The sequence below is a fragment of the Gambusia affinis genome, linkage group LG22 (genome assembly GCF_019740435.1).
Source record: "Gambusia affinis linkage group LG22, SWU_Gaff_1.0, whole genome shotgun sequence".
NCBI lineage: Eukaryota > Metazoa > Chordata > Actinopteri > Cyprinodontiformes > Poeciliidae > Gambusia > Gambusia affinis.
In genome coordinates, this window is record NC_057889.1 from 16,375,685 (window position 1) to 16,402,229 (window position 26,545).

At 40.1% G+C, this 26,545-nt stretch overlaps 1 protein-coding gene across 3 annotated transcripts in view; it reads left to right on the forward strand.

The window, feature by feature from the left end:
• The window catches only part of LOC122825231 (kelch-like protein 29), a 274,118-nt gene that overhangs the window by 150,550 nt on the left and 97,023 nt on the right, over nucleotides 1–26,545 (forward strand). For 2 of the 3 annotated variants that reach the window (XM_044106467.1, XM_044106469.1), the window contains 4 exons: nucleotides 11,793–11,931; nucleotides 12,062–12,151; nucleotides 19,773–19,969; nucleotides 24,446–24,558. In XM_044106467.1, coding sequence (XP_043962402.1) covers nucleotides 11,793–11,931; nucleotides 12,062–12,151; nucleotides 19,773–19,969; nucleotides 24,446–24,558 — 539 coding nt within the window. The remainder of the gene's footprint in view (nucleotides 1–11,792; nucleotides 11,932–12,061; nucleotides 12,152–19,772; nucleotides 19,970–24,445; nucleotides 24,559–26,545) is intronic. The other variant, XM_044106470.1, reaches the window with a different exon arrangement.

Sequence of the window (26,545 nt, forward strand, 5' to 3'; positions counted from 1 at the left end):
TGCCTTCAGGCCACCCACAACTTCAAACCTTTTGGGCTTCAAACATTTTCCTTTTGCATGTCATTCAATTTAAATGACACAAGCAGGTTTGTGCCTACATACAGCAAAAACTCTTTTTTTTCTTTTTTCTTTGTTTTTTGGTAAGGCTTTCCTCTTTTTGAAAAGCCTTTGCAGGAACTTCTGCTATGGTTACATTAGTCTGCCGCAGCAATCGCAGCAGCAGTTACTCAGCTCCAGTTTTCGGTCCCGTTTCCAACCCCCTGAGATGCTCCGTTAGTAACCTGCAAATACAACAAATACACAGATTTAGTGGACCCTGTTTGTGTGGCAGCATCTCAATAAATGAAAATATCATCGAAAACATTATTTACATTAGCAATTGAGCTTAAAAAGTGAAGCTCTTGTTGTATAGACTCATTACGCAGAGAGGGAGGTAATTTCAAACGATGACGATTGTGGCGCACAGATGGTGAAAACCTAAAATGAGTTTTCCCACAAATGAAGAGCATTATGCAAGATTAATGAAAATAATTTTTATGTTATTGCCTAACAATCACAAGAAAGACTGCGGAGCTGACATTCATTGCAAGGAGTGCAAGTCTGTCTGTAGGAAACATAATAATGGAAAGTTGAGTGGAAGGAAGTAGTAGTAGTAGTCCTCAAGCACAAAGTCAACCACATCAGAGGTCTCCCACAGACAAAACTCCCCTGTAAAGACAAAACTAGTCATACGCAAATGTATACTAGACGTAGGCCACAACTTTATTTGTGGTAAGCCAAATAAAGTTGAGAGATGAGAGATGTCAGAAACATTTTACCTTTTATTTGTAGGTAACTATAAATACACATTTTGTATTTGTTTTTAATTTTTGTGTAAATATCCTTAAAGTGTCTTATTATAGTTATATTATGAGCCTCAGAGGAGCCACATGAAATCATTTATTTCCTGATTTTTCCTTTTTTGGGATTTGTAACAGATATTCAATAGAAGAAGCTTATTCTGTATGGATGACTTTTCCTGTTTTCTCTGAATATTTTAATAGAGATTTTTCTTCAGATGTGTCTTTGGGGCTTACAAAAGCTGAATCTGAACTTGGTACATTTCCTTTTACAATCTCTCCATCTCGTTTTCCTTTATTTTAGCACACAGCTCTGTTATTCATCACATTAAGTTTCCCAGTGTCCGTCTGCGCTTCCTCTGACAAAATCTCCGTTCGGGAAGAAACTCAGACTGCAGATGATCAGCACATGTGGAAAGGCTCCATAACTTTGAGCCTTGAGGCAAGTTTTGCATTTGTAGTCACCCTGATAGGAGATGGGTTAATTTCAAATCTCTGCCTCACTGAGCTCTTGGAGAAGAAGTGCTTCAGTTGAAACTGCAAATGGTATTAATATTTTTTTTTTTTTTGGGGGGGGGGGATATTGTGCTGAACAGCACTTGATTCTTTCAGTTTGACATGTATTGTAACACAAGCTCTTCTGATACGAACTTAAATATTCATCTAATCCTCTAGATGATTCACAAAGAGCACACAGGCTGCAAAGGTGCTTTTAAAGGCTTCCTTGTGTGAACACCTCTCTCTTAGTTATTCATTTCTCTCAATTAACCTTGTTTTTTCCACCAGGGTTTATTGTGCGGATTAAGACAACACTCCACCCCCTCCAGCAGTTTATAAAAGTTTAACTTAACCATAATTAACGGTGAAGATAGAGAAGTGTTGGACAACCACTCAGTTGTTATCAGATCCCCTTCCAGCATACAGTATGTTATCTTCACCAGCCAGAAACTCCTCCTGAACACAGCATCGCTGTTAGCATTAGGATTATTTTCAGGTGACATTGTTCTTCCCATAGCTTGGTTGTTTGTGCGTGCAGACATGCTTATGTGAAATTTCATTAGCGTAGTGTCCGCATATGCATTTCTGCGCATTTATCTCCGCATCACGGCCCGCTTCTTGTCCACGGTGACATTGTCCTTTGGCTGCAGGGAGGATGGATTACTCAACCCTGAGCTAAGCTTGACAATGTCGTCCTTTGTGATGCGTTGGATGAATGTTTCCTCTTTCCTGATATACGCTGCCTCGCAGTCATATATTATGTCCTTTCAGTTTCGTCTTGTGTAAAAACACAGACTTAATTCTTTAGCAGGGTTTTATGAAATAGACCAGCAAAAAAAAAAAAAAAGAAGTAGAAGTGGAGGAAAGATTATGCTTGGCTTTTAAAAATCCATATGGTGTGTGTCTAGACATTGCATGTCTAGAGACTAAACTTTGTGCTTTGGTTGGTAACAGTTCCATTGTAACTGTGACTGTATATTCGACACTGTCTCATTTTCAAGTCTATTACAGCCTCTAAAAGTTTTTCTTCCGGAAATGTTTTGTTTAGCTCCAGCCATCTCCTCATCATATCTGATCAGTCTCCCAGCATGATGATGCCCCCACCATGTTTCATGCTTTCGTGGTGTGCTCAGAGCAACACGCAGTACTAATTTTCACCACACGTAGCATTTTACTTCTAGACCAACAGGTAAAACATTGCTCTCATCTGACTGCTTCCACGTGTCTGTGGTGTCCCCTTCATTGCTAATGGCAAACTGCAAACTATGCTAAAGATTGTAACCTGAAAAAACATGTGGGGTGTGAAAGTCCTTGCAAAGCATTGTTGATTGATTTGAACCACCCAGGTCTGTCTTTTTTGAAGCATATTTTAGCAGACTCCCCTAAAGGAACCTGTTTTCAATATGGCTTACAGTCCTACATGGATTATCAGACCAATCAATGCTGAAGACTCGTGGATAAAGTAAGAATGTGAAAATTTAGAATGGCAGAGTTTGAGTGATTTTTTAGTTAGAAAATTAATCAACCCTTTCTGCAAAGTACATCTTCATTTATATAGCTGATGGTGAAGGTCATCCATTTTCATTTTAAACAGTGTGGCTCCATTTTAATGCACGGTTTGTGATGGAGCTAAATAAATCGAAACTCCAGTGCTGCAAAGTTTCTGCTTCTGTATAAATGTAAACACATCTGCCAGCCGAAAACAGCCAAAAATCCAGATAGCAATTTGGTTCTGACAGAAAGGGTGATTGTTTACATGGAATACATTCTGTTAGCAACCTGCTGTTATGAGGTGCCACCAGTCTGTATGGCAGGCTGTCACAGCTTAAAATTTAATCATCCACAGTGCACACATTTGTCCTCTCCCAGTGGAAAAATAAATAAATAAATAAATAAATAACCTCTCCAAAAGTCCTCCCTTTTTAAATAAAAATGGTTGCACCATTTTATAATTACTAGCTTATTCAGAGCTCATTACATCCTGTTTCTTTGTGTTCCTGGCCCACTCGCTTGAGTAATCCTCTGACCTATCAATCAACCTAGCACATCTAGCTGCCTTCCAGGTGCCTGTTGGAAATATAACAACATGTGATCCAGTTTAGATCAATCATATCAGCGAAAACATAAACATTTCAAACAAACAGTGATTCCTTGGACACTGTAATGTCAGCTTTTCAGTGTATCAAGTATGTTTTGTGAATATTTCAGAAATGTATAAAAGTACTCATTCTTGATTTTTCTCACGTTCAAATCCCTTTTGTTTGGATTTTGTGCAACAAATTTACACAAAGCAGTGTACAGCTGCATAGTGGAAGAAAAACATATGCATGGGTTTCATTTTTGGGAGATTCACCAATCATAATGCTGGGGTTAGTGTCTTAAAAATTCCTCTTGTGAGGAATCATTAATTATTTATGCTAGCAGCAGAGGAGCACATTGAATGGGTGTGTATGAGACAGAGCAGTCATTTAGGTATTATCTATCAAATAATTTTAATGTATCTTTAGTTTCTGGAGGTGGTGATGAGCAGAAAGTAGATCCTCGCCTTAACTGTGACATTTCCAGGAAGCCGCCACTGCTTCCAAATCTGGCTTGTTCCACGACAGACCGGGGGAAAAGCTCAAAAGGATAAAACCGAGCAACTTTGCTGTAATAAGTTCAACCTTCTTGGTACTTGCTGAAAGTTATTCGCCCTCTCGGAGCTTTGAACGAATCACAGACATGTCTCGGGTTTGTTATTGAAAACACAGTTTCCTGTTAAATAGTTTCTTACATCTCTGTGCTTCCTCTGACTTCATTTCTATCACCTTCCTGATCCTAAAAACAGCTAACAGCAAGTGTTTCTTACTCTGTAATAGCTTTTGCACCAAAGCCATTACTGTTTTGACTTTGACCTGGGTAGCACTCAGGTATGGTGTGTTCACTGACAGGAAAAAGATTGGGGTTTTTTTGTTTTGATTTTTTTTTTTTTAAGTTTCCGACTTGCTTCTCACTGGTCATGAAAGATCAAAAGACCAATTTAAAAAGACCAAGTCGGATTGTGGCAACCAGCTAATTTATTTTTTTTTTTACGCCGGTTGGACCTTCTCAGACAGTAATTTATAGCATACTCTCGAAAAATAAATCTCTTAAATTGTTTTGATTTTTGCCAGCAACAAAACCTTAAAACCATAGAAAGTATGTGTTATGTATTTCTACTTTAGTACTTGAACTTTTTATGCAAAGTGTCAGAAGTATTTCTGTCCTTCTGCCTGCATTGCAGCTCCTCAAGGAGGGAAGGAGCATGTCAGGGCTCCTGTTTGCTATCCACAGGAGTATCCTCTTGTTAAAACCTGACTATGACCGCTTGTCAGACACTGTACCCCCTACCTGCCTAATGAGGAAGCCACTGTACCAGCTGGGACCGGAGATTTTTTTTATTTATTTATTTTTTCTTCATCCCCTCAGTGAACACAAAGAACAGAGCACATAGCATGACATCCTGTCACAATGTTGCAGCAGGCCTTTGGGTGCTCTCTGGGCATCTTTGTTTGCGCTCCGTCTTCTGAACTTGTGCTGGTGTTTGCTTCAATTTAGTTTCACAGTTGCCAGCTGTTTGTCTGTGGATGCACACACACTTGGCCCCTTCCACTGGTGGGTCCTTACAGAGGGCTTGGGCATATACTGCAGGACAGAGCAACTTGGTTTCTCTTTCTTTTTTTTTTTTTTGCTTTCTGTTGCAGGTTTTTTTGATGTGTATTGTGGAAGGAAACAAAGGCCCAGGCGGCTTCTTTGAGGGGCACAAGTTCCTTTTCTCTTTGTCTCCCCACGGCTCAGTCCAGACCAGTTGACAGCCGCGGTGAGGCTCCAGCAGTGCAGCACAGAAGTTTAAAGCAAGAGGGGTGGAGGGGAAATAAAGCGCCCTCATCATGGACTATTCTCTAAGGCTATAAGGCGCCTGTGCTCTCCTACAGATTGAAATCAGGGCAGCTAGAATCTCAAGGGGTCTTGAGGATTTCTGATGATGTGCGCGAGCTGTTCTGCTTAGAGTAGGCGAAGGCTGTTGAGATGTCTCCAGAAATGAATGTGGCGATGATTGTTGGAGGTATGTCTTAGAGACTGTGACGAGTAATGGCACATTGAAGCGAAATTGGGTTGCGCGCGAGAGGCGATGGCTTTTATCCACGTGAAAGCTCTGTTTGTTCCAGCAGATGGCATCTCCATGAGTTGGCGTGATGGTGTTGATGTTATTTTGCACCTGTTAAAGTCTGACATTTAGCCATCGAGCCTTTCGAGATGTTCATAATGACGGCGCTAGGGAGTGATTGTTGATGAACCATTCAGCTTGGGTAGTGGTTATCCCCTTCCATTCTTAAAAAAGAAAAACAGATATAATTTTTCTGTGTTGTGTTGCTGCTTTAAGTATAAAATTAAGTTTTAAATTACAGAGGGAATTATCTCAACACACTTCTCAGAAAGAGGCTTGTTGTAGCTTCATGCAGGAGCTGGTTTGACTTTTTGAAGTGAATTTTCTGGATTTTTCAACAAAAAAAAATTTTTTTTTGTTTAGCTGTAACATAAAAAAAATATAGTAAATTTTAAAAAATCTGATTTGTTCCTTTTTTTCATGTATTGTAACATTTTTAAGTGTGAAGCACTTGGCTTTTAAAATAAAACATTTTTTCAGTTTTTTTATTTATTTATTTATTTGTTTTGCTTCCTTAAATTACAAAAAATTATTTTAAAAAATATTAGCACGATCGGTTAAATTATTTGAATATAATCTAATTATAATCTATGCTGGATATTACTAGTGTTTACAAGATTCAACAGAAAGTTAAGTTATTATTGGCTATTTTTGTGTTAACTGTAACATTAAAATAAGAAGCGGAATTTTTTGATTCATTCTTTAAAATACATTATAAATTTCTTCTAATTATTTTTACAAGTTTTATGAGCAAATGAAGGCCAGGCAATTAGCTTTGGAATGTTGTTTGTGATTGTATTGTAACAGAGCATCATTTAATGCCACTAAATTAAATGTTCTTATTTGTTTAATTAGATTTCCCTGTGAACAAAATATATTCTCGTATTTTGGATAAGTGCAGGATGATCACATCGGGAATTAAAGCAGTAACGGAAATAAAAAAAATTGCGAAATTCTGTGAAAAGTAAAATATTTATCCAGCTTTGAAAGGGATGCTGTTTGCATATGCTGTCCATAAACCAATGTACAACATGAAGCTGTAAAGTTTTTATCAAGGTCATTGGTAAATAAATAATTTTATAAACACATAGCCTTTCAAGCTGATTTAGACTATGGCGGTGTATCTATATCAAATATTTAATTACGCCAATTTTTACATCCCTCCAGTTCTGCTCTGCTTTGGAGAAGCCATTTTTGAGACCCATCCGTTGCTTTAGAAAAGCTTTTTACTGAGAATGAGATTCTTTGTTTGCAGTATTACAAACTGTGCCCTCCAGTGTGTGGTCTTACCCTGCCTTTTCTCCGTCTTTGAAATAAAATTTTTCTTTGTATCAAAGGCTTTTGCTTGAGGAAGCCTATTTTGATCCAACCATCTCAGTCTCTCATCCTCCCGGAAAGGTCACTCAGCTTCTTTTTGAATTCTTCCTTAAATTTACCTTTCACAGCTAAAACATTAAAAAAAAGCATTTCTGATGCTGCTGTAAGTTTCTATTTGTGCTAATCAAAATGATTATTGCTGATGATAATGAAACAACAAAGAAATAAAATGGGTAATAATTATGCATGTAAATATTCAATACTATTTTTGCACAATATTTTAACAAAACAAGAATTTCAAGTTTTTTTTAAATTAATTTCTTGAAAATGTCGCATGTGAAGAACGTATCAAGTTGGTCTTCCAAAGAGAAAAACTGTACTTTTATTTATTAGATTTGTCCAATTTCGTTGCCCAAACATTGACCATAAGGCAGAAAAATATTCTTAAAACCACAATTTTAACGTTTAGTTTTTTTTTTCGTTGCCGTTTTACAAATAAAAAATATTGTCATATTTAAAAAATAATTTTGTTGCTTTTCGAAACAATAAAAGTACATACCTTTTTAACAGTATAAAGGCAGCCATTATGGTAGAATTGTTCATTGACTTATTGATCGGGGAGGCTGGTTTGTTCTGCGTAATTAAGCTGCGAGTTCTGCTGATTGATTGCTCAAAGTTTTTAAAAGAGAAGTGAAAGGTCAGAATGAAAACATCAGCATCTGTTTAAGAAGCTAAACGTTGAATGTTCTCCTTCTGGATAACCCGATAGAAGTAATTATGTGTTTACTTATTAAAAGACAGGATCTCATTTGAAAAGTAAGACAACAAGGGCAACTAGGGAAGTTGAACCGTTTTAAATGGATCTTTTTCCTCATTTCTCTGGTGAAATAAAATCTTTGGTGTAACGGATAATTCTCCTAAAAAAATAAAAAAAATTGTACAAAAGGAAGAGAATTTCTATTTTTCTTGTCAAAGTAATATTTTTTTAAATGTGTTTTTTAAAACAAAATGTTTAAAAAAAAGTTTTTTTAAATAATATAAAGCATATTTTTTTATTTTTAAAAATGAATTGTGTTACTTTGTAAAACATTTTTAAAATATGGAATAAAAGTAGTTTATGTTCCCAAAACTGCACAACAGAAATCTAGTAGCAGATTCATCTCATTTAGTTCTTTACCTTCTCCGCAGAGAGTTGCCTAAATTCATGCACAGTTTTAAAAAAATAAATAAAAAATCGAGAATTTAAGGCACCGCTTTGCGAATGGTGGGGTTTTGTGTAACACAAAATGGTGGAACTACAGATGTGCGTGCAAAATTCAGTGCTGAACCCCAAAATGGCTCCCAGTTCAGCAACCAATCACGTGCCGAGTCGCACTCTCGCTGCCGCCAATCAGCTGTTTCGTAACTGACTTACGGCGGCGTTTGGCCGGGAGGCCGAGTGCAAGCTGATAGGCTACTTGAGATCCCACCTGAAGAACCCATTGGCCGCAGAGCACAGACATGTTTGAGTGGAGTTACTAGGCTGAACAGCAGAGTTGGTGCAGCGTTCATGCCCCCACTGCGGCGTGTCGGCCAATCATGAAAAGATAGCGCAGGGTGGTGGTGTTACCGCGAGGTACTCAGGGGGGCAGGACAATGTGCTACGACATGGCATCAGTGTTTGCGTTGTGTGTCACCCTCAAGAATTGCACTGTAGCACATAATACCCCTATGAGTGAGCTTGCTCACTTGGAATCGTACTACTATTTTATCCATCTGGTGTCACTGAGTCTTGCAGAGCTTTACAGTTCTCAGAGATTTTCTCCGGAGAGTATTGAGATGTTTCAACGCTGCCTTGGTTCCATTGAGCACGGCTTTCCTTCTCCACACTTGTGTATGCCCATCTCCAAAAATAGGGATGCCGTGTGCAGTTTCATGGTCCGCGGTGGCGACGAGTTGTTCTGGGGGTGCTCTGCTAATGCACCCCCATGAAGCCATAATTAGCTTTTCCATCACGCTTTCAGGTGTGTGTGTGCGCTGCTCCAAGGGAGGTGCCCATTGTCTGTTGACAAGTGGAGTTCTCCATCGCTCCCGCTTACTTTCCCTTTTCTTGGGGTGAACTTGTGGTATGAGGTGTGGCTGATTAGAGGTGAGAGCCATAGCGCTGCCTGGAAATCCTCTAATGCAGACTCCGAACTACCGTGCTTTCATTATTCAGAGTCCATGTCCACAAAGTAATCAGAAATCTGGCGAACTGACAGTGGCAAGTGGAAAGTAGAGAGAGGGAGTGAGAGAGAGAGAGAGAGAGACTGATGAAAGACAAGGCAGCTTTTTGTGTTTTTGTGCGGATGTCTATGGCTTACATGAACCATGTAGCCATGCAACCAATCAGAGTACAGGAGATGTACTGTCAAAAACAGCAGCACTCATTATTCTCTGCCTCAATTAGTATTCAGCATGTTTAATAACCAGGTCATTTTCTTTTAGGTCAGTCATTCCTTGATGCAATAACTCTGGAAAAGAGGCGGGTTTTTTTGTTTTTCTTTCATAGCACGTATCTGAATCGCACCTTATTTGTCATGTGTCTTTATCCTGTATAATTTCAGCCGCTGAAATAATTCATAGCTGAGCTCTGCGTGTCAGGCGGGGAGAATAGAGGGAGCTAAATGAGCAGATATTCTATTCGAACAGAAAGGTGAGTGTCATTCCAGGTTAATTAAATCCTAGCTTTCAGTCTGCGACCAACACAGACCTCTGTCAGGATGATAACAACAAGAAATCCGTTTTGTCATCGGCACAATCGCATTGGTCAATTTCTGGCGTTTTGGAGCTTGTTTAAATCACGCACTTGTTTATAAACATCACCTTCCTCGCAGCACATGACATTACTGACAGCTGACTCACCATGGCAGTTATGCAGATGAGGTTGCTATTGTTCAGATTGCCACATTTAAGCTAGTTCTGTGAAGGTAGTATGCACTTTAGCTTTAGGGAAAGGATTTGCCACCTTTTTAAAAAAAATCTGAATTATTCCTTATCTCACATGGTTCTGTTCGCTCTCTCCTGGATGGTGTGCCTTTTTTCCACACAGGCTCTGCTTTCCCTGCCTCACAGCCTCAGTGAACCGCTCTGCTAATGCCGCAGCGTTCGTCTGGAAGGCGCCTCCTTCCATAATCACGATGTTCCACATCCCCGTTCATCTGTATTTAGCAATCGAAGTCTCTCAGAGCTCTGTTTTTAGTGGCAGTCTCAATAGGAGATTAACAAAGCGTCGGCGTCGGATCTCCCTCCCAGAGCTGTAGGATAAGTTGCCAGTCTCCCGCTGATTTTCACTCTCAGCATCCCCTCATGGTGCCTCATTAAGATGCAGACAAACAAGCGCCCCCGACCCAACGCTACAGTAAGGCCAGGCTTAGCATGGCGCTGCTTCGCCACATTTCCCTGTGTGCTGTGGCCTTCAGCGCCACATTGCTTCTGGGTCCTAGCATGTTCTCTCAGAATGTGCTGTCCTTGTTTCCCTCCCGCCCCACAACTTTATTTATTTATTTTTTATTTCCAGAGGAGGATAAGTGTGTGCGTGGATGGGTGTTTTTCCATTCAAAGCGTGAGAGGAGAGGATGGTGGGATTAGCGGATAAAATGTGAAGGTCAGCTCTGTGCTGAGTACGGCTTAAGTGAGAGGCCAAAGATTTTGATTTCATTCTGAATAATGCATTGACAGTGTCTCTGTTTTCAGTCCTCTGATATTTTCGATCCTCTCTAATCTTGATATTAGGTGTGTGACCAAGATCTTTTGCTCTTGGTGCTGTTTGTTTATTCTCTGTTTAACAATCTCGCTGATTATAAAAATAAAAATAAAAACTGTCTTTTTGAATACTGATGTACAGGGTCTTTCAAAAGTGCTCATACCTCTTGAACGTTTTTCATATTTTGCCAAGGTACAACCGCAAACTGCAGTGTATTTTTGGGGGATTTTATATGAGCGACTGATACGACGGGGTGCATGGTTGTGAAGTGGAAGGAATTTATTTGTATTTGGTTTTATAACGGAAAATCAGGAACTGTGGCAAGCACTTCTATTCATCCTGCCAGAGTCAACACTTTATAGACCCACCTTTTGTTGCAATTGCAGCAGCAAGACTTTTAGGATCCGTCTCTTCCAACTTTGCACTTCTTATGTAAAGACTGAAATCTTGGATTTCAGTCATTGTTTTCCTACATGGCGTTTTGAATACAGACTACAAAAGCCTGAATTGTGTTCTCAGCTGACCACATGCTTCGTGGCAGACTGCAGAGAGGACTTCTTATGACTTCCGGCGACAGCTGTCCTCTTGCCACCCTTACATAACGGCCAGATTTGTGGCTTGCACGACTAATCGTCCCGTTAAGATTATTGAGGCAAGTGGATGCTCTAGATTTAATTTAAGATTATTGGAGTATAAGGATCTGAACTCAAATGATCCCCACGGAACAAAAATGTCCTTTCACTTCACGAATGTAAGCTACCATGTCGTCTGACATAAAATCACAATAAGTAGAGGTTTGTGGTTGTAAACTGACAAAATGTGATAAAGTGTAAGCAGTCTCAAGAGTTTTGTAACACACTGTAGTTTTTCCTTACATTTATTGTTCTGCCAAACTCCAGACTTTTCTCAGTAATTTCTTTCCACCCTAAACAGTTTAATATATGATTTATTTTTTTAACATGCACATCTCTATGCTTCCTTCTTTCCGTTCATATTTGCAGAAATGCTTGACCCGATCTATACCAATGACTTTTCTGCTACGTGAATAAGCTAAGCGTGGCCATAAATGTGTTCTGCAGTCTGCACCTTTGTTTTCTTGCCATGCTGTCCATGCACTTATCTTTGTGTATGCATGTATGTATGAAACAAAAAAAAAACAACAACAAAAAAAACGGTGAAATTCTCAACCTCACTATGGCACTGTTTGTTTCTTTTTCTTCTTCTACAGAGATGTTGAAGGAGTTGAACCAACAGCGCAGAACAAAAGAGTTTACAGACCTGAAAATTATTGTTGAAGGCAAAGAGTTTGAAGTCCACCAAAATGTTCTAGCTTCCTGCAGCTTGTATTTCAAGGACCTGGTGAAAAGGTTTGCCTTCGCTCCCCTCCCTCCTTCCTTCCCCCCCTCTTTCGCTCTCCCACCAGCTCTTGATCCAGCCTGTTCTTTTCATAGGGCGCATTTGTGTTGCTTTTTTTCCCTTCCCCTCTCTCTCTTGCAGGTGTGTGAAGACTTTGGTTCCTAGCACAGGGCCAGCAGCCATTCCTTCCTCCACCCACTCAAATGAATGTATCCCAAACCGGAGAAAAAGGTCAACATTCGTCATTACCTTTTCCTCCCCATGTAGGGCGATTTTAACCACATTTCCATTTTAATGAGCAGTAAAAATGTTCCATGACTGGGGATGTTTTTTTGTCTTTCTTTTTTTTTTTTTTTTAACTCACCGAAGGGCCATAACAAAAGAATTATACATTGCACACATTAGGCGGTAATTTGCCAAAGCCACACTGTCCTCTGCAGGCAGAGGGATTTATTTATTTATTTTTATTTTTTTCCTGCCACCAGAGCTTCAGTATTTTGTTTGTTGCTAATTCTCTGAGTTTTTCTTTGATTACCAGCCTTTTCATATGCTAATACATCTGGGTTAGTGAGTTTAAGAAAGGACTTTCCGAAGCATTAACAAAGAACAAAACAGAAACACGGCTTTCACAGGTTCTCCCCACCTTTCACCGGCGTATTCAAATGAGTTGAATACAAGCATTCCCCAAGTATTCTGTCCTTTGTACTCCATATCATTTTGTCTTCACTGGCTGTTTTGTGAATACAAGTACCTGCGTGTCAGTCCCATGCATGACTGTGTGTCCTTATTTTTGTACTCTCCATGTTTTCCAGCAAGGTAACACCATAAATCCCTAATGTCGTCATCTTTACTTCAGATCCCTGCAGGTGCTTTCGGCTTGATTGGACCCAAACTTGTTTGCCACTTTTGTGTTTATGTAGTGTGATTTATTTATTTATTTATTTTTGCTAGGAAGGAAGTGCTTAGCGAGGACAAAGGAAAACCAAGAGATGTACGCTCTAGCGATAGCGGCATTGCCGTAGGGAAGTCTCCCACTTTGCCTCGTACTCACAGTGTCACGATGTCGAGCTCATCAGAGGACAGAGTGCTGCTTATCAGCTGCGGCGGCCTCCTGGCTTGCCACAGATACACTTGTTCCTCCTGAACAGGGGCGGAGGGGGAGCGGGGTGAGGGTGGAGGGCTCGAGAACCGAGGTGGAGAAAGCCAAAGAGGCACGTCCTTATGAGGACCGCTCATCTCAATGACAGCTGCTAAAGCCATGAATAAAACACAGATGGCCAGTTTTGCTTTGACCTTGACTCTAGCACACCTGTTTCCTTAGGAAGTGATTTTTGATAAAATAGACGCCCACCCCTCACCCCCACCCTTCTTGTGAGCCTGTCCATCATGTTGTCTCAGCCGCAACTCTTATCTGGGAAGAAGCCAGATCATTTATGTGCAAAGACAGAGCCTCAGCACAGCAAAAGCTCCCAAAGGAGCAGGGTTGAATTGTATCGCGCTCATCTTCATGCCTGCTGCGTCTTTCATTGTCTGGTTCCCCTTGTTTCGTTAAACTCTTCAGGAGAGAAAATTGTCATCAGTTAGTTAAATTTTAGTAAAACTAGTCTGATTTGGAGCTTCATCATCTGACTTCTCACTGCTGAATCTTGAATTAATGCCACGAAAATTTCAGGGCATCTTAGATTTTACATGATCAGTTTTCTCATTTGTAGCATTTGTGAAGACCCACAAAAACTTCTCTCTTTTTTTATGTTGGTTTAAACCATAAATTTACTTTCACTTTAAAACAGACAAAAGCATTTGAAATTCACATTTTAAATGATTGTAGTGATTAGAGTGGATTACTAAAAACACAGTAATGTCTTCTGGATCATGGAGAACCTTATTTCACTGTTAAAATTTCCAAACAAGCTGCGAACATGTCCAAATTGAGCACTTGTTCCATGAGAGAGAGCTCTCATTTCAGCCTTCCTGTTCCTCACTTGCTCTCTCTCAATCTCTCACAGCACAATTGAATTGCAGATTCTTGTTGAAATATTATGTAATTTTACATTAATTCTTATAGCTTGGTAAATATTTGGATTGCTCAGTAACTGGTCAGGACTGGTGAAGCTAACAGCGTTATGCTAACATTTAGCTGGGACTAGCATAAAGTAAATGGGAAGGCAGCACAAAATTAGACTTTGTACAGATATTTAAGATATAGACTCATCTGTCTCTGAGTTACGACCTCCCATGTGCCGCCTGCGTCACTTTTTGAGCCTGGCTTGAAATATGCTTATGCTCCACGTGGCTCACTACTGTCCACATCTTTATGAGGTCAAATACCAGAAATAGGAAGAGAGGTGCTTTCATCTTCTAATATACTCTGTACTCTATCCCTCCTCAGCCAGCTTGTTCAGAAGGCATTTACTGCCGGTCAGAACCCCTGTCAGCTCATAAAACACCCCGGCGTTATGAGAGTATACGGTATCTGCTTAGGACTGGATGTGTGTGTTCACGGTAAACAACAGGTGTGCTCAGGTGTCTTTATGTGTGGATGTGTTCACAAAAAAGATGTACTACTGCGAAATTTGGGTGGGCAGCATTAGTCAGAGCAGAAGAGGTGTTATTTTGCAAAAAAAAAGGAAAAACACATTTACATTTATTTTTGTGGCCTACCCACACACACAGCAATCCAGTAGCTCAGAAGAGAAATCTAAGCCCAGGCAAAAGAGTTTATGGGCGTTTATGTGATTTAAAATGAAAATCTGAAACAACAAATTAGCATTACGGGAGGTTCCCTTAAGTTTGCACGCAACGTCATATGCTGCTCCTGCAGGATGTAAGACACAGACACTAGCGCCCTCACCCCTTCCTAAAAAAACCTATTACCTTTTGCCTTCAAAAGGGCCAACTCACGGAGCGCAGAGACAGATCATCGCTGGTAATTCCATTTTTACCCCTTGGGATTTTCCAATAAGTGTGCTTGCAGGCGTTTAATTTATGGCGACTGCATTGTCACACCACAGTAATGCGAAAAGCTCCGAGATCTTTGAATAGTCCCGACACGTGCTTTTTCTGCCATTTGCCCCCCGCCCCCTCCTCAACCATTTTTCTGTCTGTGTCGGCCCATGAGTTTTTGTACGCTTGTGTTGCAGACAGCGTTATGACCGTGAGATGTTCAGGGAGCTGTTTTAATGCCCATTACAATGTCAGCCCTGTGTGAATACTACTGTCTTATGTGCTTTGTTCAGCCCTCTGCTGCACATTTCAGCCTAGAGGCTCATAACGGTGCTACAGCAACTCTGTTTTGTTGCATTGTTGTGGCTAATATTTAAAGGGTCCAGTTTCCCAAATTACCAAACCTAATTATACATCAGCAGCACACAGTACAGTGAATTTATTTGTGTGGTCATTAGTTTATTTCTTAATTCTAACAAGTCGATTATATTAAGTTCAGGGAGAGGGATAGACATACTGTATATCAATCAATCAATCAAGTTTTATTTATGTTGCACTTTAACAACATACTGACAACTGGGCCGAGTACTTCACAGATTAAAAACGACACACACAACCCCCACAGCACCCAAACCAACTCTCTGAAAATCATAAATGCCACAGACAGAAATATGCTCCTGGACCCATATAGACTGGAAACCCAACGCATGCTTCATATGTTTCAGCATAAACTTGGAAGCATTGTAAAAACTCTCACATAGGGCCGAAGGAGCAGAGCTGCAGGGAAGGTAACACTATCCTTACTGCAGGAGAAAACACTGAAAAATTAAAACATTAAACATAAGATACAGATAATCTAAAGTAAACCCTTAATGGTAAAGAATGAAGCCATTCTACTAGAAATGCAGTTTACTGCATAAACATTCTCAATAGGAAAAATAAAGTAAATCCTTACAGAAAGATGCCCTAATGTCAACAGGTTTATATGTGAATGCCGGTTCCAATAAGACATTAAAAGGCAGATGGTGTTCAACAATATTATTATTTATAGGGATTTTATCTAAAATAGCAGCTGCATCCACAGCTTTTAGCAGCTTGTTGCTTTACTCAACTTGCTTAAACCATGTAGTTTGTATTTTATTAACAAATTAAGCAGAGCAGAGAAGAGAAAACAACTTTGTTATTCTGATGCTAATCCTACTCTTTAATGCAGAAGCAATTAAAAAGTAGGTTTAATGCCAGCCAATTTACTAGTACCAGAACTTGAGTTTGTGCTTGGGGAAACGCAAAGACCCGATGCCAAACAAGCACTAGAATCCGATTTGTTTTGTATACATTGTTTTTAAAAAATGTTCGATTTTAATGTCATTTATTAAGTTGCAGATTCAGTTTAAAACAGCACACCTTAAATACTGACAGACGTTTGCTTATAAAATTGTGAACATGCACTATCTGGTATTCTGCAGTGCAATAAGTTGGACTCTACAAATTAGTCAGTAGAAATAAAATAAATGGGTAAAACCACCTGTTTGTCTCAGTATCTACGTAACCCAGTGCCTGTCCGTAGATGAGCTTGTGCTTTGCATAAGCAAAACATATGCTTAGTAAGACCCAGTTGTACAAAATAAACATTCTGATTTCTGAAATTAATTTAAAAAATGCATTTGTCCACCTGGAGCCAAATGATGACCCTCATGACTTTTAAACATTAAACTACGTTTTTGTCACATCACATTTACTCCAGGTTTTCTGCAGGGCAAAGTGGTGGAACAAAGCCTTATAGATGACGCACAGTAAACCTTTTTCTTTTTTTATTTCAACTTTGATCAATAAAAATCATGTTAAGAATAGTGTATTGGAGGCCCCATAAAATTGTACTCAGGCTTCAATGTTACATGTAGTTCAACAATCTCTTGCAGAAGTTTTTTTTGTGTCAGCATTTTCCGAAGGTTTTGTTCGAAAGTAACGCCAATCATGGAGATATTACTGGGCAAACTATTGAGCTAGAATAATTTATTTTCCTTTTACCCAGAAATAGGATTTCACAAGCCACAGTTAGAAGTTAGATGATGAAACCCTCCTGGCAGTAGTCCGTACACCGGACCAACTAAAGCTTTTCTCAGAATCACAATAATAGAAAGGAGTGAGGGAAATGATCAAATTGGAGGTCCTCCTCAATAACATTCAGTTGGGATCATATCCAAAAGTGATTTTCTCTTTTTGCCAAAGTGGCACTTCCTGGTAATCGGTCCTCAAAGTTTACTTTTTCAAGTCAAGTAAAGTTTTTGGCATGTCTGTCAATCCAATGTCCACATCATTCCCCCATCCAATCGGTGTTGATGGCTCAATGTTCACACTTGAATGGATGGTTGGAGCTTTTAACCTCTCCACCTGTCACCCTGTCCTCTTCGTCCTGTAGAGGGTCCGCTTGTTTCTGCACCTGTTTAAGAGCAACTGACTGTAGATCCAATACCATAAACTCAGTACAGGAAAACAGTCATAAAGGAGAAAAGACAAAAACAGAATCCCAGCTCTGATAAACCTCTTGTTATATCCATTAATACAATTCATATCTGATTTATGTTGTGACAGAAATTAAATGTGAGCCATTTTTAGTCCAGCCGGTCTTTGCTTTGCATCCTCTATTTTAGCATATCTCTGTAGTGCACGTTCTCACCCCATGAAAAATGGTCTAGTTAGAGCCAACTAGGTGCATTTCCCCTCCCTGTAAACTGGCTTTTTTAGGCTCTGAGATGAATAAGGAAGTGCGTGGGTGTGTTTGTAATGTTGACAGGCTTGCAGGTTTTCCTACAAAATTTCCTTCTTGAATAAGTGTTGCGTTCCTCACAAACTGATTTCTCTACCTGAGTGTGGCAATCTTCCTCCCCGCTCGCCCTATCTATCCTCACTCTGTCTCTCCTGTCCTCACCGCCTCTCTCTTTCAATATTTAAATTCGCGTCTGCAATCAAACGCAGCATAAATATCCACCTCTTTTGGAGAGCTCCGGAAAAGTCATTTCCATAACATAAGTGCTTAGACAAAACAAACTGCCACTTGAGCCGGTTCCCATTGCACTAATTGACCAAGATGATGAGCATGCTCTTCTTTTATTTTTAGCTCCCCTTTCCTCTTCCTACTTTTTCTTCTTCCCACCTCCCTCCATCACTTTAACCCTGACAAACACACACCCCTTCCCCCTTTTTTTTTATCTTTTCTGTCTTGCTACCTGCCCCCACTGCAGGGCTTTGAGAGGAAAAAGGGCAATAACGCTATGTGGCTTTTTGCTTTGCAGGAGGAAAAACTGTAACCACTTTGGTTTTTTCAGCCAATGTCCATCCAGAGACAAACGCAGTTGTCTTTCGTTTTTTATTTTGGATGACCTTCTCCATTCTCACTTCCCGAGTGCGCCTCATAAATGACGACTAACGCCTCAGTTCATACACCACAGGCTACTGATGATTATTACAGCGGGGACAATGGCTCTGTTGAGGTGTGATGGCGTGTTTGTCCGGGGTGGGCGGGGACATCTCTTATTTAAAAGACCAGGGTACAGTCATGGAACACACCTAAATTTTCCCCTCAGAAGGATGGCTGCTGGCTCCCTGTGGAAGGACCGTCTCGCCCTGCCTCCCTTTTCCTTTTTGCTTCGTCGTCATCAATCGCAGTCAACCCTCCTCTGCTTCCCATCTCTAGCCTTCACTCCAACCATTCCGTCTGTGTCGTGTCGGTTCTTTTTTTGTTGTTTTTGTTGTTTGTTTTTTTTTTCCCTTTTCCTTTTCCTTGGTTTGGCCGTCTTCGTCTCACTAAATGCTGCCGCCGCTTTCTAATTTATTCCTTCAAAATAAGAGGGAAACAGACACCTGTGAATGCACACGCTCGCAGAGACAGACAACACATAATCATTGCGCCGGCATGACTGGCAGGAGCAAACTGCCTCCATCCATCTTAATGCAGGCTACTTTTTATATTGTTGATGTCCGTATCCGCAGGGAGCGAGACATGGTAGAGGGGGCATGCAGTCTGCGGTGCTTTGATTCCATTTATTTTGCCCTTGAGTGGATTATTGTTTCACATGGGACATTAAACATGGGTGGTAAGGTGTTATTTAATGCTCTCATACCTCCCCAAGGGGATCCTGCATGAGAACTAATCTTGGCCATTTGATCCGAGTAAAGTCACAACGTGGCCCAGTTCTGAAAGCGTCCTATTGGGCCCTGCATTACGAAGGGATATCGTATTCTATTCAATTTGTGCATCCAAGCACTCCCTGGCACCTCTTACGTCATCCCAGTAGGAGTGGATATGCAAGCTTTGATATCCAACACGGCAGAGTAGGCCCACGGACAGCGAGTTGCAACAAGCTTTGACCGGCATATATACCTCACATGGCCACATGTTCGTCTCTCCTTTTTCTCCGTTAAGCCTGTCATGTATGCTTGCTTTGCAATAAACTCCACGCATACATGCAACCAGCCATGAAATGCATGCTTTCTTTCAAAAGCAATAACTTTTTTCATTTGTTTATTATTATTATTATTATTTTGTGCCTAATCTTTATTCAGAGGAGACATTTTGTTTCAGATGCAGCGCTATAGTTGTAAATCTGCTTCCCCCTTCCCCATAGAAAAATAGCAATCATCAACAGTTCTGTTTTTTTCCCCTTTTCCTCTTTGTGTTATACTGTTGTGTAACGATTCTCTTATTTTCCTCCCAACTCTCGTTTTAGCTGTCTGTTGTGTGTTGCATACATGTCTTTGTATCCCTGTCTTCCTTTTTTTCTGTCTGTTTTTTTTGTTTGTTTGTTTGTTTGTTTATTTTATATTTTTATTTTTGGTTTGCTCCTTGTTGTGTTTCCTAAGAACACTTCCCTAAACTTGTCTTGTCTCTCCGTCATGATTGGTTGATCAGATCGTCAGGGGAGACGAAGAGCAGGGAGATGCTGGAGCTCACCATGAGCAACATCGGCGCTGATGTGCTGGAGCTGCTGCTGGAGTTCGTCTACACGGGTTCGCTGGTTATCGACTCGGCCAACGCCAAGACGCTGCTGGAGGCCGCCAACAAGTTCCAGTTCAACACCTTCTGCAAAGTCTGCGTCTCCTTCCTAGGTAAGTCATTTGGGACCATACTGATTAATATGACATGTTGCAAAAAGATTCATACCCTTAAAAATGAATGCCTCCTTTTGTCTTGCACAAGAAAATGTAATGTATTTTATTTGGAGTTTGTGATATACCAACACAAATTTGTGCATATATATGAAATGGAAGGTGAATGATTAATGGTGGAGCTTCTAAAAAAAAGTAAAAAATCTGAAAAGTGTGGCATGTATTTGTTCTCAGCCCTCTTTTAATCTGCTACACTTTAAACTGTAGTCAGTTGTGTGCCAGCCTACATGTGATTTAATCTTGGTATAAAACCAGCTCTTCTGATAAAGCTTCAGAGCATCAGTAAGCAAAAAAAAAAAAATTATCATAATCTACAAGGAACAAAACAGGCAGGTCAGAGATAAGATTGGGTTAGGTAACAAAACTTCAAATCTGCCATCCACCTAAAGCAAGGGCCAGGCGAGGAGAACTTCATTCAGAGAAACAGCCAAGAGGGCCAAGCTAGCTCTGGAGGAGCTGCAGAGATCCATAGCTCTGGAGTAGGAATCTGACTACATTATCATGATTATTATGCACTCCACAAATCTGGTCTTTGTGGAAGAAGGAGGTCTGGCCAGATTGGATCTAAACTGATGAATCGTTGAAAACTATCACTGTAGATCAACAGATTATGCATATGGTGATGCGTGGTAATGGTAGCGTACTGCTGTGGGAAATCTTCTTTTCTGTAGTTGCAAACAAGCTCGTGAAATCTGATGGGAAAGCAATCTTGCTAGGAAGTATGTTAGAGGCTGCAGTGGACTTGAAATTGGGCAGAGTTTAACCTTTCAACAGGACAAACGTACAGTCAGAGTTCCAATGAAATGTAGCATAGTAATGTAGTAGAACGGTACAGTCAAAATCCTGATCTGAATCCTATTAACATTCTGTCAGACTTTGAGAACAGCTCTCCATCAAGCTGGACCTAACTTGAGATATTCAGCGATAAACAATAAGCATACATTTCAGTCTGTAGATGTGGGAAGTAGGGTTGTTGTAAAAGAATATTTACGAGTACTCGGAAATCTCTCTCTCCCTTTCTCTCTCTCTTGTATAAATATACCAGCAGCGGTTTCCCTTCGTTCACTTTGAAACAGTAAACATGCAGTCCCCGGAGGAGAAAGGGTGTCTTACTCCAAGCATCTTATTGGTCCTTCGAAAAACAATAAAAACCTGGAAAATTTGACGTTATACTGCTAGCACTTAGCGACAACTGATAGGCGGAAGTGAGAGCGCTGTCCAACACAAAATAACAACCCGGCCGGAACATGGTGCGCTAAATAAACACAATTTATAAAAGCTCAGAGGCAGATAAATTTAATAATCAAGGTACTCGAATCATTGGAGGAATCATTACAGCCCTAGTGCAAAGTCGGCAGAGCCATAACACAAAAGACTTATGGCTATAATTTTAGCAAAACTTGGGACTGCAGATTGCAGACTGTTGACCCATGCTAAAAGGAAATGCATGCCAGTGCCACACATTTCAGACTTTTATTAGAGGCTGCAGTGGATTATGGTTTCAGATAATTGAGAAATTAACTGAAACCATGTGTCCTTTCTACTTCACAATTCTGTAATTTGTCAGTCTATCACATGAAAGGTTGAGGTTATCAAGCGGGGAGAAAAAGTTCAAGGAGTTAATCTTTTTTTTTATATATATATACAGACAAGCTTTTCCAGTATGCACAACCTCTCAGACAGTCTGGGCCAGAACTTACATTTCCTCCAGGAGTTGAACATCATGCTCCTTTTTGTCATGTCTCCACAGCTCATAGCCCTGTTAGAATTCAACTTGCTAACTCTCTCAGCTGGGCACGGTGCCTCTGATCCGCTCCCAGTGGACAGGACCGAGCATGAGCACAGATTTCTAAAAAGGTCAGGGAACAATTGTCACTTAAATGTCAAATCTTCTAGCCTGGAGAATGATGGAGTTGAAAAATAGCTAAACAGACTAATACCCGCCAAAAAAAGGTGCGGAAAGTGGAGCATACAAGGGGAGTAGGTTCAGGAGTCCTAAGGGGTCGCATGAAAGGCAAATGGCATGTTGCAGATGTCGGTGGGTCAGGCAACCCCAAAAAAAAAAAAAGGCTGCAAATGTCAACTTTTGCATTCCATTTAAGAGATTGTTTTGAGGTATCTGTAACACAAGGGAAGGGCATGTTGGCATAAAGGTCAGCAGCAGAAAAAAAAAATGTAAAGGAGAACTGGAAGCACATGATATTGATTTGTTTTTCTCGATTTGGGGAAAAAGGGGGAAAATAAAGCAGAACACATTTGTTACCTTCATTGCCAGCGAGACGTCAATCCATTCTTCCTCGACAAGATTCATGACATTTCATCGTATTAGAATGAGAGAAATACAGGCACAAGCGCATGTCCTTGAGCAGAGAGGAATTGATACTGCATCAAGAATTATTGAAGTTTGTAACAAATACACCTAGGATAAATGGCAAACATTTCCTCAACCTATTTCCAGTATACCGCTTTGACCTTTATTCATCCACCTTCAGATTCAGGGAAACTGAAGCAAGGCCAGAGCGTTTTTGTGTGTGTGCCGCTCTAGCTGAAGTATTCCTGGAACTTTTTCACACTTTGCCATGTTCCATCCCCTGTCTGTGTATTTTGTTGTGCTTTAATGTGTTAGACCCACCTAAAGTAGGAAAATTCATAGTTTTCACAAAAACCCACCAAGACATGGACATCTACCTAAACCTGAAAGACACAAAAAGATTTCAACAGATAAACAGCCGGTAAGCCTTTGTTGTTCTGGAGGAGCTGCACAGCTCAGGTGGGAGAAACTTTCACCAGGATAATTTCTCGTCGTGGATGAATTTCCCCATTGTGGAAGTGTGGTAAAAAGTTAAAAGTTCAGTGGCTCAGTCAAAGTCTCAACCTAAATACTTTTCAGATCATCTGGGAGAAGTTAAAATCGACACACTCGATTATCCACTCTCACTGAGTCTGTGCTATTTTGGAGAAAAACAAGGAAAGGTTTTTGTCCTTAGATGTGAACTGGATTTGCTGCCAAGGATGGTTCTACAAAGTATTGACTTAGAGGGGCTGAATATAAATTAACTCCAGCAGGAAATGTAAGTTCTGCCCCAGACGGTATGTGAGGTTATGCATACTGGAAAAGCTTGTCTGTTTGTACAGTGTCCTACACAAAGATTAAGTCCTTGAATGTTTCTCCCTTCTGCTTCCACATTGCAACCTGAGCTTTTAATGTGAAAGGACAAATGGTTTCAATTAACTCATTTTTTAATGCATTTTAAATTTAAAAGCATCTTTTTCCTTCCACTTCAACGTGATGTGCTATCTTGTGTTAGTCCATCATATAAAACCCCTATGAAATAAATCGCAATCTATGGTTAAAACAAAAAAAATGTAATGCATGTAAATGTTAAAAGGTTAAATTACGATTAGTTTTGCAAAGCAGTGTATTTATAAATGTCACGTCCAGTATGCAAACCTTTTTAAAAATTCTCATATTGTCAGTCACAAAGGTTTATTCTCAACAAATTAAGCTGTGATTCTAGTCGCATCAAAGAAATTGGAAGTTCAAGATAATGTTTTGAAGATGTGAACACCTGATATGAAATGTTTCCATATCTGGTTTGTCTAGGCCCAAAATGAACTCTGATCAGCCACCAGGCCTGCTTTCATTCACCATTTGGTTTTGGCTTTTGTTGATTTGGGATTCGCCAAAGCTTCACTGACCTTTTATTGTCTGATATTTGTTTAGGGAAGACTCTCTCTGACTCTCTTTACTGATAAACACCTTGGTGTTGCTTTTTCTTTGATGGTCATTATTTAATCAGGCCTCGTTCAGCGACCAGCAAACTATTTGATCTCGACCTCCGCCTGCTGCGGTGCGTACGCCCGCTGTCCAACAGGGACGCCTCTTGTGATAAACGGGAGTAGTGTTTATTGACGTCACCGTAAATGCTCCACTGGTACGCGAGATCACAGAACGTGGCTTAAGCCTTGTTCCCGCTGGCCTGGTCATCAGGGTAGCTACACTATTTTTGCATGTGTGCGTGTGCACGTGCTCAGGGTAGATCCTGGGATCTGACATGACTTCTTTGAAGTGGCCCAGCTAATCCCACATCCTGCTCCCTGATATCCTCCACCTCACGCCTGGGTTGTGAGCGATCGATTCCCCCAGTTGTTTGTCCCCGAAGCTGTTTTGAGTTATTATAGTTGTTCTCCCTTAGTCTCAGGCAGATACAAAGCCTGGTGGGCTCTGAGTGTGTGCTACCTGAAGCTGCTTTGTCTGTTTTTGTGACTTCTTACATCTTTTTATGGATGTCTGAAGTGTGTTTTGTTCCCTCTGTCTTAATCTATCAGCCTTTGTCTTTTGTTTCTTTGTTTCTCCGCCCTCTCCCTTATTTGTCCCTTTCTCCTTGTCTTCCCGACCTTCTTTATCGACTCCAGAGAAACAGTTGACTGCTGCTAACTGTCTGGGTGTGCTGGCCATGGCTGAGGCCATGACTTGCACTGAGCTCCATAACATGGCCAAAGCGTTTGCACTTCAGAACTTCCCTGAGGTGAGTTGAGATCGATCCTCTCTATCATCAACTTTACATCTATAAAAAAAAAATGGATTAATTAATTACTACAAAATATATTGATGTTTTTTTTTTGGGGGGGGGTTTGTTTGCTCTTGTAAGGTCAAATATCAAATATGATCCTTAGTATGGCTCTGGCATTTCAAAACTATAATTAACTTGTTTCTCTCAGATTAATAATGTATTTGACTGTTTTGAATGTCCCTGTGATGAAGTTATGAAGTGATCCATTTCTTATTCTATTCCAAAACCACTTTTGAAGTGTGTCTGGGATCACTGTTCTGTTGGAATTCCCAACTATTTCCAAGTTCAACCATCAATTTGTTGATTTTTGGTGTTGCTACCACTAGCATGCTTTGCGGTTGCTAAGATGTTCTAAAGTTTGAAAGCCTCACTTATGTTTCTTTTCCAAATCGGCTTGTCCATGTGGGAGGCTGCACAATGTGTCTTCTGGAATAGTTCATAATGAACGCCAAGTCTTGGTGGTTCCTCGGTTGTTCACAATCATTTTAGCCAAAAAGAATTGTGTTCCAACAAGACAGTAATTCTTAACCCACATTAACACTGGCTTTGGAGCGGATAATGCTGGATAATATTACACTTCTATAACAGCCTCCCCCAAGCCAACACCTGCCTTGTTGAGTGATCTGTGAAGCAGAGTGATCAGCTTTCCATACAGAATTATGCCTGAATTGTATTGATGGATCAAAAAAGATTTGTTTCCCGGATGGAACTTATAATATTAACTAAAGCACTTGTTTAGTGGTGATGTATACTTTATGTATTTTTCCCCTTTGCATGATTTTGTCCACAGTAAATTCAAACTTATGCTCCAAATGCCTGCTCTTAAGCACTGATTGAGATTTAATATCATTAAATCCTTCCACTTCAAATAAAATGCATTTACTCCTGTCACTAAAAGCCCACTTTTACCTCTATGAGTCCAAGTTTGATTACTGTGGTATTCGTGCCAGTAATGAGTTTATGTACACTTTTGACCAGAATTGTGCATGGAAAGGTTGGTCTGCTCTGCTTCGTGACAGAACAGCTTTTAGATAAATTACTGAGAAAATTACAGACAAATACCCACTAACAAACAGAAAACTTCAAAGACTTCTCAGTTGTTTTTTTTGTTTTTTTACGTTAAATTGGAAGCAAATCGCACTAAATTACCTACTATAGAAAATGAGAGCATCAGAGCATGGCATCAGAAAATCCCTCCAGGGTTTGAAAGCATGCTTTTTCTCTGACCTTGTCTTTGCAAGAGTAAAAAAAAAAACCGTCATCTTAACCTTTGGTTGGGGCAACGTAGACAGCCGACCATTTGTAAGGTTTTAGAGAAATAGGTTTCAAAAAGATGATGGGGCCACATAAAAGTATAAATGCGTTCTTTAGCACAGTTTTTCTTTCATTGCTCAATGCTGTGTTCATTGCTCCTGAACTTTTCACTTTTAGTCACATAATCAGAAACATTTGGTGAATTCTTTGTTATTTTAACTGACAGACCAGCAGGAAGTCGCACATAGCAGCACAACCACTTGAGATTGCTGTCGATTCAATGCAAATTGCATCAATGTTTGATTCCTCAGAATTACCCACTGCCCATCAACAGTTTTAAAAACTGAGTGATTTTTTTTTTTTTTTTTTTTTTGTCAATTTTGCTCCCATATAAATAGTGAAATCTCTCCATGTATTCTGAAAGTGTATCTAAAGCGGGTTCGAATTGGCCAGGCGTCCATGGTTTAACTGTAATCGGGCTAATATGGCTGAGCACAGAAAATGAAGGGTGTTTTTACACCTATAATTGGTTCACTTTGGTATTTGATTGGAGTTTAACAAGTAATCTTTTCAAGTGGTGCAGTTGGAGTAGCAAATGTAAGTACCGGTACATGAATAAATAGTGTGCTCTTATCTTATGGAAAACAGTGAGAATTTAATCAAATCTTTATTTTTGCCACAATTTTAT